Source organism: Tenrec ecaudatus, chromosome 9, assembly GCF_050624435.1.
Source record: "Tenrec ecaudatus isolate mTenEca1 chromosome 9, mTenEca1.hap1, whole genome shotgun sequence".
NCBI classification, from domain to species: Eukaryota; Metazoa; Chordata; class Mammalia; order Afrosoricida; family Tenrecidae; genus Tenrec; species Tenrec ecaudatus.
In genome coordinates this window covers 149,749,234-149,764,015 of record NC_134538.1, presented here as the reverse complement: position 1 = coordinate 149,764,015, position 14,782 = coordinate 149,749,234, and the positions used below count along the sequence as shown (strand labels likewise).

At 44.6% G+C, this 14,782-nt stretch overlaps 1 protein-coding gene across 2 annotated transcripts in view; it reads left to right on the top strand.

Annotated features, from left to right (window-relative positions):
• Positions 1–14,782, top strand: part of COPG2 (coat protein complex I subunit gamma 2) — a 112,885-nt gene that overhangs the window by 24,554 nt on the left and 73,549 nt on the right. For both annotated transcript variants that reach the window (XM_075558669.1, XM_075558668.1), the window contains exons 6-9: positions 896–971; positions 2,514–2,606; positions 3,655–3,741; positions 5,053–5,210. In XM_075558669.1, the coding sequence (XP_075414784.1) occupies positions 896–971; positions 2,514–2,606; positions 3,655–3,741; positions 5,053–5,210 (414 nt within the window). The remainder of the gene's footprint in view (positions 1–895; positions 972–2,513; positions 2,607–3,654; positions 3,742–5,052; positions 5,211–14,782) is intronic.

Here is a 14,782-nt window from a genome sequence, read left to right as displayed (position 1 = left end):
TTTTGTCACCACATTTAGCAGTATCCGGAATCCCAGGGAATGGTGAAGCACTTGTCTGCTTTGCACAGACTCAGTGGGTGCAAGCCCACGCAGCAGCTCCAGGCGAGAAAGGCCGTGGCCCCTGCTCCTGTGAAGACGAACCACACCATAAACCCCAGGCCAGGGAGTCCATTCTGGCTCCGGCAGTCCTTGGGGTAGAGGCGAGCTGTCCCATGGGGTTCCAAGGCAGCCGTCCATGTCGCCTTCCTTCCCTGGAGCGACTGGTGGGTTCCAGCCACTGGCCGTGTAGTTAACCACTGTCCCGCCAGAGCTCACGCATGGAGATGAAACCCAGACCAAACCAAACTCACTGCCGCTAAGTTGATGCCGATCCACAGGGACCCTGTAGGACAGGGTGGAATTGACCCTGAGGGGTTCCGAGGCTGTAACACCTGACTGGAGTAGAAAGCCTCATCTTTCTCCTGTGCAGAGGTGGTGATTTTGAACTGCCGACCTTGCGATTAGTACCCAGTACGTAGCCCACTATGTCACCAGCGCTCATGCCTAAAAACCCTCTGAAACGGCTCTCCCCCGTCACGTGTGTTGTTCTGAGTTAAAACGCCACTCGACAGGACCTAGCAACAATAACGCGTGTGCGTGCGTGTGTGCGTATGTGTGTGTGAGAGAGAGAGAATGACTCTCTCCTCTCAGAAGGCTGTGAGCTCCGGGAAGGCAGGGGACTTCCACCATCACATTCTCTAAGACAGAACGGGGCCCTCTACCAGCCACTTGCAGTGACACGGTGACTCAGGAGCTGCATGGTGGTCCCCGTGGGGCAATTGGGAATGAGCTCAGTGTGGGCCCGAGGGAAAGAAGCATGAGTTCATTTCCTGGTAACTGGCTTTCTTTTCCTCAGCCTGACGAAGGACATGACTGGAAAGGAAGACGTGTACCGGGGCCCAGCCATCAGGGCGCTCTGCAGGATCACAGACGTGAGTCGTGTCCTCCTGGGGTGTTCAGGCGGGAGCCAGGCCTGCCGTGGGCTCAGCCGGAGACCACAGTGCACCGTGGTGACTCATAAGTGGCAGGCACATGTGACCACCAGGAAGGCACTGTGGCTCCAAACCTTTCTTATGTATTTTTCTTGGTCGGTTTTCTTGGTATTCACCCTTGCAGACATGGACTAGTATCTTAGGGCACATTGCTTGTAGGAAACAAAAATTCCATCGAATTTAGCTTAAAAAATAAAAAGCTCTGCCCTAGGACATTGATCTCAGGCTCTGAGATGAAGCTTATAGCCAGACCCCAGAGCAGGCTGTAGGGCAGCTCTAGAGGATGCTGAGGCACGATTCTCAGTGGGGACAGTCGTTTGTCACCTAGCACTTAGCAGATGCCAGCCCCGCCAGTTGCATTTGTTAAGGGCGGGATTCTGGTAACCACTTGTCTCCGGCCAGGCCCAAGTTCTCCCGTTGGCCAAGCCTGTCCTGCCAGGAGGGGGGAGGCCGGGAAGTGTGGTGCCCGATCCCTTTCTAAAACCGGAGAGGGGGAAACGCTCGAATGGACGGGCAGGCAGGGCAGGGCCGACAGAGGGACTAGCTCAGCTGCCTGTATCATGTACGTGCATGTCCTCAGTTTCTCCAGTTTAAAAGACTGAACAGCTTCAAGTGCCATGGAAACACCTTTGGTAGTTAGGGATCCTCGAAGCAGCAGTAGAAGGTTGCTTAAGTAATTCTTGCTGCTCCTCAGTCGTTAGCCTAAAAGTGGTCAAGGGTGACTTGACCACACCAGCTCACTAATGAGTCTTTCGTCATCAGCATATGGGTTTTGCATGGTGTACCCACCTTTATCTGCCACTGTCTTCCCCGTGCTGTGTTTCCCCAGTTCACACAGAAAACCTGACGCTCTCCTTTAGCATTGCAAGTTGTGGTCTCGTCGTGGTAGCGTAGTACATGTTTAATTTCTTACGTGCGTAAGGTCATCGGGATTACTTACCTGTTTATTACTAGCCCCTTTGGGATCCATGTAAAAAAGATCCATCTATCTTTATCTATCTATATCTATCTATCTATCTATCTATCTATCTATCTATCTATCTATCTATCTATCTATCCTCTACACCAAAAGAAGCCTCCAACCCTTCTTGGGAATTTCTTTCCTGCTGTCTTCGGTAGATTCAGCCTCTACTTGTATATGTGGGGCCTTTAAAAACGTTAGTAGAAAAATGCAACGACAAGACACTGGAATTTTTCCCGGAGCCCGGGAGGTCCCCTTGTATTGCCTGCAAACTGGACTCTTCTGCACTTGGAGCCCGGCTTTTCCAGTTGGACAGTTACTGGGCTTTTTCCCTTCGCACGCAATTGGAAATGCTCCCAGGTGAAATCCCTCCTTGGCTGGCTTTATTCTGGTGGCAGGATTAAGCGATAATCCTTTGACTGTGTACGTAATTGGTTTTTGAAAATGATCTTGAAGTTCCTACATGGAATTTCTTTTGCAAAAAAAAAAAATGTAATTGTTTTTTCGATGCCGGTTCTTAGGGAACAATGTTGCAGGCCATTGAGCGATACATGAAACAGGCGATTGTGGATAGAGTCTCCAGTGTGTCCAGTTCCGCCCTGGTTTCGTCCCTGGTAAGTGAAGCAGCCGCTGCCTGGTTCTGTGCAGGATTCTGTTTCTTTTTGTAAAGCCCCTGCGGCGCTCTCACAAACAAGACCTGTTACAAGCAGGCCTGCCTCTGAGTGCTTCCTCCAGAGGATCTGGGCAATTGGAATGGGCAGTCAAAGCAGGAGCCTTTGTATTTTCGCAGCGTGTCGTGAGAATCAAGAAGTTGCATGCACCTGCGATGCAGTGGGTGGGGTGAGGGTAGGGTCGAAAGTGAAGGTGGGCCTGGTTTTCTGGACTCCTCCTTTCATCACCGGCTTTGTACCACCTGCCTTTTGGTCCTCTCCTATCCCTGGTACTCCCCAACTGGTCACTCAGAGCTCACTGCCATCGAGCCAGTGCCGACTCATGGTGACACTGGGGTCTTTACACGGGAGTAGAGCTGATGGTGGTTTTGAACTGCTGACCACATGGCGCAGCCCAGTGCGTAACCACTGCACCACCAGGGCTCCGTTCCATCTGTGTGTGTCCTGTAATCCAAAGTCTCTTGCCTTGCTTTTAAATTTCTTCCCAGGAATCAAGCTTGTTTTCATAATACCCCATTTCCCCCCGTTCTGTAACAAAATTTGATCCTTTGTATTTGATTAAAACTGGATCCTAATGTAAAGTAACAAATGCACTAGCGCATTTGAGTGGCAAAGCGAGTTCCTGATTTGCGGAGTTGTCTGGAGGGAACCTCCTGGGACTCTTATTTCTTTTGGGGTGGCCTGGAAGTACAAGCTGTAGCGTTAACAATCCTTAAGCACCACCCTATTGACTGACCATTCTCTTCTTGTCCTTGTCCTCACATTCCGTCCTCTTTAGAACACACACACACACACACACACACACACACACACAACCTTTGCAAAGAATTCTTAGACAACACGTAACCCCAGGAGTAGCAATTTGCAGTAGACTCAGAAAGCCACAAAACTGTTGGTTTTGCAGTTAGGAATGCAGACTAACTTACGGTTGCAAACGGCTTGTGACCAGGCCTTGTCTCTTTTCAATCCCCCACCTCCACCCCTGTATCAGCACATGATGAAGATCAGCTACGATGTGGTGAAGCGCTGGATCAACGAAGCCCAGGAAGCTGCTTCAAGTGGTAACGTCATGGTCCAGGTATTGCCATTGAGTCCCCTTGCCTTGGGTCTCAGGACCAGCTGTCTTTAAGCCCGCATTTTCCGGGCAGTTTCGTAATTCCACAGATGAGCATTAACGAAGGTGCACACTTTGCTGTTTGTACGTCCAAGTGCGTTTCCCCCTCACTGTGACTGCCATTGCCTCAAAGCCGGTGACCGCCGAGGGGCGTGCAGGAAGAGTCTTCTGCTGTGTGCTAGGTGGAGCTTCGCCCCCGTGTGGCACATCCTTTGTGTAGAGGGTTGTTCAATGCTAAGCCTTGACGACAGAAGCATTGTAAGGGGCAAGTTTTACATTGTGGAGTTTGAAATTTTTTTTTTCACAAAGGTCTCCTCATATGCATTAGGCTATATCCCTCAGGAAAAGAAACAAGAGTCGGTTCTTAGCTGGTAAGGTTATGGGAAGTTGTCCATTTATATTTCAGAATGCGTTCATTCTACTTTCACCTGCTGCAACTATGCTCATTAGCATATTCTTATGGAGGGACTTGGAAATGGAGTGACTTAGGACATGTTCTAGACATGAAGAACCACACTCAGGACCCTCTGTTTTGTCTTCGTGGATCATATCTGTATGACTCTTATTTCATACGCTACATATGATGTAGCACTTCACTGGCCGATGCCCCAAATTTGTAGGTTGATGTGTAATGGCTTCAGCCCCCAAAGAGAATTCAGATTTATAAAGATCCTGATCATAGAAGGCAGTAACCATAACAACTAAGAGGTATTAGACTTATGTCAGACCAGGATACGGCACAGTCTTTGAAACGGAACCCAGAGGTAAGTCAGGGACTGCCCGGCGCCATGTTTCCCTGGGAAAAAGCAGTTTCCCCTCTGACTTTGATCATGGCATTTTTTTGCGCAAAGTACCAAGATCCTGACACTCGTTAAGGCTGCCGTGGGACATCGTCCTTTAGCAGCAGTGGTGGTGACTTAAAGCCCCTCAGAGAGCTCGGCACTGGCTCGGCTCAGACCTGGGGCCTGAGGGCCTTTGTCCCGAGCACGTGTCGGGCAGTGCGGAGCTCAGTGGGGCTGTCTGCTAGTTCTGGGCCACACCCTTGCTATTTGTCCAGACTGGAGCCTGCGCTTCATGGGGTTACGTGAGAAACTGATCCCGTCTCTGGACTGTATGTAGTCTTTCATGCACTTAGGTCAGTTAGAGACCAGGGACCCTCTGTGTGCATTTGGCTATCTTTTTACTATGACTCTTGTCTCTCGTTCCACGTGATCCTACCTCCACGTGCCTTGCCCTGTTCCTGATGAGCTTTGTGTCCTATTCTTTCCCTTTCAGTACCATGCCCTGGGGGTCCTGTACCACCTGAGAAGGAACGACCGTCTCGCTGTTTCGAAGATGCTCAATAAGTTTACCAAATCGGGACTCAAGTCCCAATTTGCTTACTGCCTGCTGATCCGCATCGCCAGTCGCTTACTGAGGGAAAGTGAGGAGGGGTGAGTGTCGGGCGTCCTCTGGACCTGAGCGTGTCCCAGGTGCGGGCCTGTGCTTCTGAGTTTGCTGCTTTTGTGGATGGACTTGGAGCAGTTGCTGGTTTGCAGCTGGGACTGATGTTCTCAAATTTAAGAGAAGTCATGCACCCTCATGGCTGTGCTCTGGTACGTGTCTTCCTGGATTAAAGTCTGCTCATCCTACAGCCAGCCATAAACAGCTTTCAGACAAACAAACAAAAGTACATGTGGATCATATGCTGTTCTTAGGATGGAATACAAAAGCTGAAAGGGACTTTAAGAGCCATCTGGCCTTCTCCTTTTATTTCTGTGAAAGTACACGTGAAGGGCCTGCATGTAGTCAGTCACGTGCTGTCCACAGCTTAGTCATGCAACTTCTAAGTGCCCTGAACTGAGTGACATGTTTTCTTCCCAGGTTCTGGCTAGGCCGGAGGACTGGTTGCTTCTCCCTCCTGCTGCCTGTAAAATGATGCAGAATTGCTTTACACATAGGAAGTTCCTTAGCTTTCCAGAGAAAGGGGACACACTGAGAACATTCACCTTACAACCTGCAAATGCCAGAGTCTGGGTATGCGGGAACCTTCCTGAGAAGTTCACTGTGCCAGGAAAGTGCCCAGACGGGACCCTGACCAAGACAGTCAGGGCTGCCCTGTCGGCTCTGGCACCGCCCTCGCGTTCAGCCAGCCTCTCTCAGCCTGTTGTACGCGCCAGTGTAAATGCATAATCGTCGTGCGGATGGGTGCCGGGCTGTGCACTCTACGGCATGCACTATGCTTTCAGCAGTTTACAAACATTGTTTTCATCTTCGAAACTCTCTTCAACGGGATGCAATCTTCAGATTCTCCTTTTGTAGATGGGGAAGCTGAGGTTTCAGAGTGGAGTACGTTGTCTGTCACACAGGTGGCAGTGGTAGAGCCAGTGGACAGATTGATCAGTGATTATTGTACATCTTAATCTAAGGACTGTCACGGCATAAAGAGGATCTGAGGTCATTCTGTTTGAAAATGGTACTCTGGGCACTGCTAAATCTTTTTCTTCTAAAGCCACAGGAAGAACAAAAAAAAAAAAAAAAAGAGAGAGAGAGGAGATAATGTCCACAAGTGAGATTCCGGGATTGGCGCTAACAGTGCTGTGAACCCGTCCACACCCCGTGTGGGCCAGAGGATGCCCTTGCATGGGGATCCAGACCCCTGGGGAAAGCCTCTTAGATGTAGAAGTTAGAAGACCTAGAACTCACAGCCCACCCCATTGATCTCTGCTCAGATCTTTATTATTTCCTTCCTTTTGCGTGCTATGGGCTTTATTTGCTGTCATTTTGCTAGGTCCATACTGTGGGAGTTTTGGCTACTGATTAGAGGCTTCTCGTCTTTTCTGATATTAAAAAAACAACAACCCAGACCCACTGCCATACAGTCCGTCCTGACTCAGTAACTCTTAATACAAAGTAGTACTGCCCTGGAGCTTCGGAGACTAAATCTTCATGGGAGCATCTTACGTGGAGTAGCTGGTGCTTTTGAGCCGCCCAACGCATAACCCCATATTCCACCAGAACTCAGAGCTACACATTTCCCTCCAACAATTGCTTTAACTGCATCCAATGAACGTCCTTTTGTTGTGTTTTCATTTGTGTGTAGTTTGAACTATGCTTCTCATTTCCTATCCGATGGCCTCTTTAATCCATGAGGAATTTAGAAGTATGTTGTTTAAATCCCAAATATTTGGGGGATTTCCCTTTCATTGCTGCATTTATAATACATTTGGTTGTGGTTGGAGATTTTACTTTGTGTGATTTTCGTTTTAAAAAATTCACTGGCACTTTTTTATTATCTGGCATTTGGTCATTTCTTGATATTGGTCTATCCGCATTTAAACAGATGACATGGCTTACAGTTACGGAGTTAAGTATTGTATGTAATCAGATGATCGAGTTGGTTGATTATGCTTTTCAGCGCCATTAGCACCCTTGATGTTTTGCCTGGTTGGCCTGTTAATTACTGGACGGACATAGCTCCGGTTTTTTAAGTGATCTAGTTTTCCTTTCCTTCCTGTCGGCTTTTGCTTTGTTTATTTTGAGGCTCTGTTTAAGTCGCTGTGTGACTTCTCCATTGCTGTGATGCTGGGGGCTATGCCGGCTATTCAGACACCAACAGGGTACCCACTGTGGACATAATTCACCAGACCTTTCAGACCAGGACAGACTTCAGAGAAGCACCCACCTATCCGCCTCCGAATGAAACTGACCCTGAAAATCTGAGAGGTAGCCACTGGTCTGGTGTCAGAAGATGGGCGACACGCAAACTCTCTTCAGAGGAGCGTCAGGCTTCATGATGCGGATGGACTAAAACTTTGGGGACCTTCATTGGCTCTTGTGGCAAGGCTTACAATGAGAAGAAATAACCTCAAACATCTGTTAATAACTAGAATGTAGAATGTACAGAATATGAATCTAAGAAATTGGAAGTTGTCAAAAATGAAGTGGAATCCATAAAGATTGATGTCCTAGATATTAGAGAGTTGAAGCCCATTGGTATTGGCCAATTTGAATTGACCCATCTTACGGTCTACCGGGAATAATACATTGAAGGGGAATGGGGTCACTCGTTGTCAAAAAGAGTATTTCAAGATCTATCCTGAAGTAAAACAGTCAGTGAAAGGATAATAGCTATATGCTTATAAGGAAGATGAACTATAGAGGTACAGTGGTATAGCTGCTAGCCCCCAAATTGGCGAGTCCCACTCATTAGCTTCTTTTGGGGAAAAAGTTGTGGCCGTCTGCTTCACAGCCCTGGAAACCCTGCAAAGCAGTTCTCTGTGCTGGAGGGCTGCTATGAGTCAACTCGATGGCAGTAGTTTCTTTGTTTGCCTTAATAAGGAAGACCGGTGAATATAACTTATTTAAATTTGTGCACCTATCACTGATGCCAGAGAAGAAGAAATGAAAGATTTTTACCAATTTCTTAAGTGTGAAATTGATCAGGCATGCAAGTAAGGTGCCATGATTGAATTTGTGATTGGAATGTGAAAGTTGGAAATGAAGAAAGATAGTTAACTGAAAAATATGGCTTTAGCGATAGAACTGAGGCCAGAGATCACCTGATAGAATTTTGCAAGACTCATAACTTGTTTAATGCAAATACCTTTTTTTCAACAACACAAAAGGCAACTGTACACATCAGCTTACGCAAATGGAATACACAGAAATCAAATTGACTACATCTGTGGGGAAAACATGATCGAGAAACTCAATATAAGCAACTAAAACCAATCCAGGGACAGACTGGCACAAATCATTGCTCATATTGGGAGTTCAGGATAAAGCTGAAGAAAATTAAAGCAAGTCTACGGGAGCTAACGTCCGACCTTGAGCCTGTTCCACCTGAATTTCAGGAACATCTCAAGATCAGATTCCACCCCTTGAACACTGATGACAGAAGACCCGATGAGCTGTGGGCGGACATCAAGACCATCCTGCAGGAAGAAAGCACACGGTCATTCGGAAGACAGGAAAGAAAGGAAAGATCAAAGTGGATGTCAGAAAAGACTCAGAAGCATGTTCTTAATCGTAGAGTTGCTAAAGCAAATGGAAGAAAGGACGAAATCAAGGATCTGAATAGAGAATTTCAAAGATCAGCCCTAGAAGACAAAGCCAAGCATTACAGCGAAATATGCAACGTCCTCGTCGTAGAACACCAGAAGCGAAGAACACGCTCAGCATGTATGGAGCTGAAAGAACCTAAGAAACAAATTCAAGGCTTGGACTATAGTTTTGAAAGCTTCTATAGGCAAAATAGTGAATGCTGCAGGAAGCATCGAGAGAAGATGGAAAGACTTCACAGTGACTGCCCTGGACAGAACGAGCCGACAGTCCACCGTTTCAGGAGGTAGCAGAAGAGCAAGGACCGATGGTGCTGAAGAAGAAATTCAAGCTGCATTGAAAGCATTAGCCAAAAAGGGTTCGAGAATTGATGGCACACCAAATGAAATGCCCAACAAGCTAATGAAACACTGGAAGCACTCACTCATCTATCCCTAGAAATTTGGAAGATAGTTACTTGGCCAACTGATGGGAAGAGATCCATATTTATATCCACTCCAAAGAAAAGTGCCCCAACAGAATGCTTAAAGTACATCACTGATAACTCATGCAAGTAAAATTTTGCTGAAGATCATCCAACAAGAGCTGCAGCAATACAATGACAAGGAACTGCCAGGGGTTCGGGCCAGACTCAGTAGAGGATGTAGAACAAGGGATAGTATTGCTGATGTCAAATGGATCTTGGCTGAAGGCAGAGAACACCAGAAAGATGATTATTTGTGTTTTATTGGCTATGACATGGCTGTCGACTGTGTGGCTCTTAAACTATGGATAACCTTCCGAAGACTGGAAATTCCAGAACACTTCATTGTGTTCATGAGGAGCTTGTACGTGGATCAAGAGGTAACTGCACCAACAGAACAAGTGCGTACTGCATGGTTTAAAGTCAGGAAAGGTGTGTGACAGGGTTGTATCCTCTCATGATACTTAATCTGTGTGCTGAGCAAATCATCAGAGAAGCTGGATTATATGAAGAAAAGGGTGGCATCGAGATTGAAGGAAGGCTTATTAACAACCTGCAGTGTGCAGATGACACACCGTGTTCGCTGGAAGTGAGGACTTGAAGCACTTGGTGATAAAGGCCAAGGATTGCAGCCTTCAGTAGGGATCACACCTCAACCTAAAGAAGACCCAGATCCTGACACTGAACCAGTAGGGGACATCGTGATCAGTGGAGGGAAAGTTGAAGTTGTCGAGGATTTTGTCCTGCTTGGATCCACCGTCAAGGCTCATTTCCATGAGCAGTCAAGATCAAAGATGTGTTGCATTAGGTCAATCTGCTGCACAAGGCCTCTCGAGCGTATTGGAAAGCCAGCATGTTACTTTGAGAGCTAAAGTGCATCTGACCCAAGTCACGGTTATTTCCATTCGCCTCATTTGCATGTCGAAGGTGGACAATGCATAAGGAAGACCGAAGAAGAAAGGTGCATTTGAATTGTGGTGCAGGTGAAGACTGTTTAAAATAACATGGACTACTGAAAGGACAAACCGATCTGTCTTGGAAGAAGTGTGACCAGACTGCTCCTCAGAGGCAAGGATGGTGACTTAGATCCTTAGGACATGCTGTCAGGAGAGACCACTGCAGAAGGACAGCCTGCTTGCCAAAGTAGAGGGGCAACGAGAAAGAAGGCCCGCAGCGAGATGGATGACCCAGTTGGGGTGAGGCATGGGAACAATTGTGAAGATGTTGCAGGATTGCCGTGTTTCCTTTATTGTGCATCCGTCCCTAGTCCCGGCTGACTGGATGGCACCTAGCAAGTCTTCCTAGCTGTGAACATGGTGTATTCCTCCATTCACATAGGTTTCTTCATTTCCTGTGATAATGGCTTGTAGTTTTCCCTGTACAAATCTTTTATTTCTCTGGTTAGATTTATCCTATCTATTTGATCTTTTGATTGATTACTATAAATGGTACTGTTTTCTAGATTTCCTCTTCATCGCTCTCTTCATTTGATTTTTGCTGTCGTTGATATTATACCCTGTGAGGCGGGTGAATCTTTCAACTGTTTCCAACAAATCTCTTGTTCAGCCTTTGGGCTGTCTTCGGTGGACAATCAGATCATCTGCAACGTAGTTGTACTTCTCTACCAATCTCAACCGCTTGGACTACTTCTTTTTGTGGTCTAATAGTTCTGGTCAAGACTTCCAGAACAGTATAGAGTGAGTCCATAATAAGGGCACCCTTGTCTCCTTGCCATGTGAATAGGGAGTGTTTTGGATTTTTCCCCATTAAGCAAGAAGTTGGCCATTGGTTTTGAATATATGTCTTTTATTTTGTTGAGGATTGTATCCTCTATTCTTATTTTTTCAGTGTGTGTATCAGGAATGAGGGTTGGTTTTTGGCAAGTGCCCTTTTGGTATCAGTTGGTCTGATCATGTTCTTTTTCTTTGTTTTATTTTTGTGGTGGGTTACATTGACCATGCATACATATCTGGTATTAATCCTACTTGATCATGATGTAATCAAAAAATTAAATGTATTTTGTTAATTTATTAGCCAGGATTTTGTTGAGAATTTTTGAATCTATGCTCCTAACAGATATTGTCTATGGTCTTCATTCTGGGAATACCTTTACCTGACTTTGGAATCGGGTTATGCTTCCTTCATAAAGTGAGTATGGGACTTTGCCATCCGTTTATATATTCTAGAATAGTTTGAATAGAATTGGGGTTAAATGAACTCTTCTCTGAATGTTAGGGAGAATTTTCCAGTGTCACCATCTTGGCCTGGATTTTTGTTGTTGTTGTTAAGTGTTTTTTAATGACTTTATCTATTTTTTCTTTTGCTTGAGGATCCGCTCAGGTTTTACACACCCGTATGTGATAGTGTATTTCGGTCATGTGTTTTGTGGAAATGTTCATTTATTATAGATTTTCCAATTGGTTGGAGTACAGACCTGCATAGTAGTGTTACTGTCTTCTTAATTTCACTTGGTTTTGTTGTGACACCATCTCTTTCATGTTTTTGTGATATTTGCATCTGCTCCTTTTTTTTTTTTTTTTTTGGACAAGTTTTCCAATTTTGTTAATCCTTTCAGAGAGCCAACTTCTTGTCTTAATGATTCTTTTTAATGTTTTTGTGCTTTCTGATTCATTGAGTTCTGCTAGAATCTTTATTATGTCTTCTGGTGGTATCAAAAGTTTTGTACTAAGTGATAAAGATGATGAATTTAAGGTGTTGATTTTGTTTCTTCTTTTTTGATATGTATGTATATTATCAATTGCTCCCTGCTTTTGCTGTGTCTCAAAGATTAGGATATGTTGTATTTTTATTTCTTGCCTGTTTCAAAGAATTAAAAAATTTTATTCTTTCTCTCTTTAATTATCTGGTAAATTTGAAGCAGATGGTATTTAGTAGTCTATGCATTTTATTTACCCTCCAACCCCTAGTTCTTTCTATCAATGTATCTTCATTGATTCGTGTATTTTGAGGGTCTTTAGTTGGGTGCATAGATACTTACTTTAGTGAATCTTCATAATTCATTTGTCCTTTTAATCATCATATTATACCCATTTTTGTCTCAGGATGAACTTTACTTTTTAAGTCTATTTTATCAGATTACTATTGTTACTCCTTTTTAAATTGTCATTAGCCTAATATTTTTTTCTATTACCTTTTGGTCTATTTTTGTCCTTGTGTCTACAATATGATTCTTATAAGCAGCATGTTACTGTTACCTATTTTCGTATCTATTCTGCTGTCTCGTAACTGATACATTTAATCCTTTTACGTTCAGTGCTGATATTAAAGAGATCAATTGATTGGCATCATTTTGCTGCTTGTTTTATGTAGTGTTGTTGGTTCTTTTGTTCCTTGTAATTTTTTATGTTGAGTACATTTTGCTTGTGGGGCTTTTTGGTCATTTTTTTCTATGCTGTTATTTTACTCTTTCTTAGGTTTGTGATTTTTCCTCTTTTTTAGTTTTTGCCCCCCATTTTCTTTGAGCTCGCTCACCTTGTTACTTATTATTTTCTTCTCAAGTTTTTAACAGTCTGTTCCCTTCTGAAATCTACTTGACTTCCTCTTGGTTTGGATGTTTTGTATCTACCCGATTCCCTCATTTTAATTTGTAATTCTTTTCCTCGAAGAATGATATCTCTGGCTTCGTATTTTCAGTCTTGACAGTTTATTGTACTTTAAGTACTGCTGTAAGTGGGTTGGTTGGTGGACAGTGGTGTCTTGCATGTTGATCTCAAGTTGATGCCTGCTATTGTAGATGATTGACTGTCCAAAGACCTCCCTTGGTTCTTTAGTAAATTTGGTCTTGTTTTTACAACCTCCTTTCATTTTCCCTCGTCTGAAAATGCCATTGCCTCCCTGTCATATATGAGGGATAATTTTGCTGGATTAAAATTCTTGGTTAGCAATTTTTTTCCCTTTTAGACTTTCATATATATATATATATATTCCATTGCCTTCCTGCCTGCTTTGTTTCTATTGAAACATCAGAGTTTAGTCTTAACCACCTACCTTTTGTAAGTAATCCCCCCGCCCCTTACACACACACCTCTCTGATGTCTTTTTCTTTAATATTGCAAAGTTTGACTGGTGTCACGTCGTGGTTTTCTTTGGAGACATTCCCTGTATGGGATCCTTTCTGCTTCTTGAAGGGTTATTTTCTCTTCTTTCATGATGTTTGGGAGGGTTTCCTCCAGAAGCTGTGTCGGACTTGTGTGTGATTTTTGTTTTTCTGTTCTAGAATTCTGATCAGGCATGTGTTAAACTTCTTAAGAGTGCCCCATATAATTCTTAAACTTTCTTATGACTTAACTTTTTTGTGGATTATTCTTCTATAGATTGGTATCAAGAATTTGTCTTGATGCCCACTGCATTAGCCTTCCATTGCTTCAGTTCCACTGCTTTGTTCTGTCAAACTGCTATCTAACTAACTAATGTCTTAGTATTAATCTTTCTAGATTTCTATTTACTTTTTTTTGATAGTTTCTAGTTTTGGAGTTTATTTTTGCATGTTTCCTGAGTTCTTCTAATGTTTCTTGCCATCGTCGTCCACCCTCCCTTGACCCATAGCTCTCTCAATCTTTTTCTCCATCCATTGAACCTACCTAAGAAACATTCCTTTGAATCTCTTTTCTGCTCGTCCCAATGATTTTTACCCCTTCCTTGGGGGATGGGCTTTTGGTTCTGTATATCGGTCAGTTATTTACACCATTATATCTTCTTTTTTCCTGTGAGCTGAGATTGTTATCTCCAAGGTATTGTGTTTTTATATTTGTTTCTTAGGTGGTAATACAGCGGGGCGGGGGTGGGGGGGTCCTGTTCACTAGTTTTTAGCTGTTGGGTGGAGAGGGTGGCTGGGTCACGTGGAAACAGTTTTTCTGTCAGGTGGAGCGAGGAAGGAATATTCAAGACAGAACAAGTGTACACACACACACACACACATAAAACTGCGCCAACAGCACACACACCATGCTGGAACCAGTAGTTTTCTCTTTCTCAGTCCCCAGTGTGCTTGCCAAGGGTGTGCACAGCAAGAGGACAGCTGCAGGTGTGTACGGGGAGGGAGTGGTGACGTCTGGTCAACAGCACTGTGGGGCACTAGGAATGATTCTGGCCCTGTTGTGTCCTGCTGGCTCACCAAATCACAAAAGAAGATTGAAAAACTAACAGAAAAAAACCCAGAAACAGCCAAAACTAAAATCGGATCTGTCCACTGCTCTTCAAGACTCCGTCCCACGACTGACTTCTGCAGTCACCAGGGGCTGTGACTGTTAGGGATGATTTCATTCCTCTTTTGGCTGTGCTGATGATTTATCAAAACACAGGAAAAAACAAACAAAAATATTCTGAAAGAAAACCCCAGCCAGTCTCCAGCTGTGGCGCTGCTCTGAGTGGGATCGCGCTTCTGCCAAAGCCATTTGTCAGAGCCTGGTGGGAGATCCCAGCCTCTGTGCTGCCGAACCTGCAAATGTGTGTACCTGCATCCTGTCCAGTCAGCAGGGA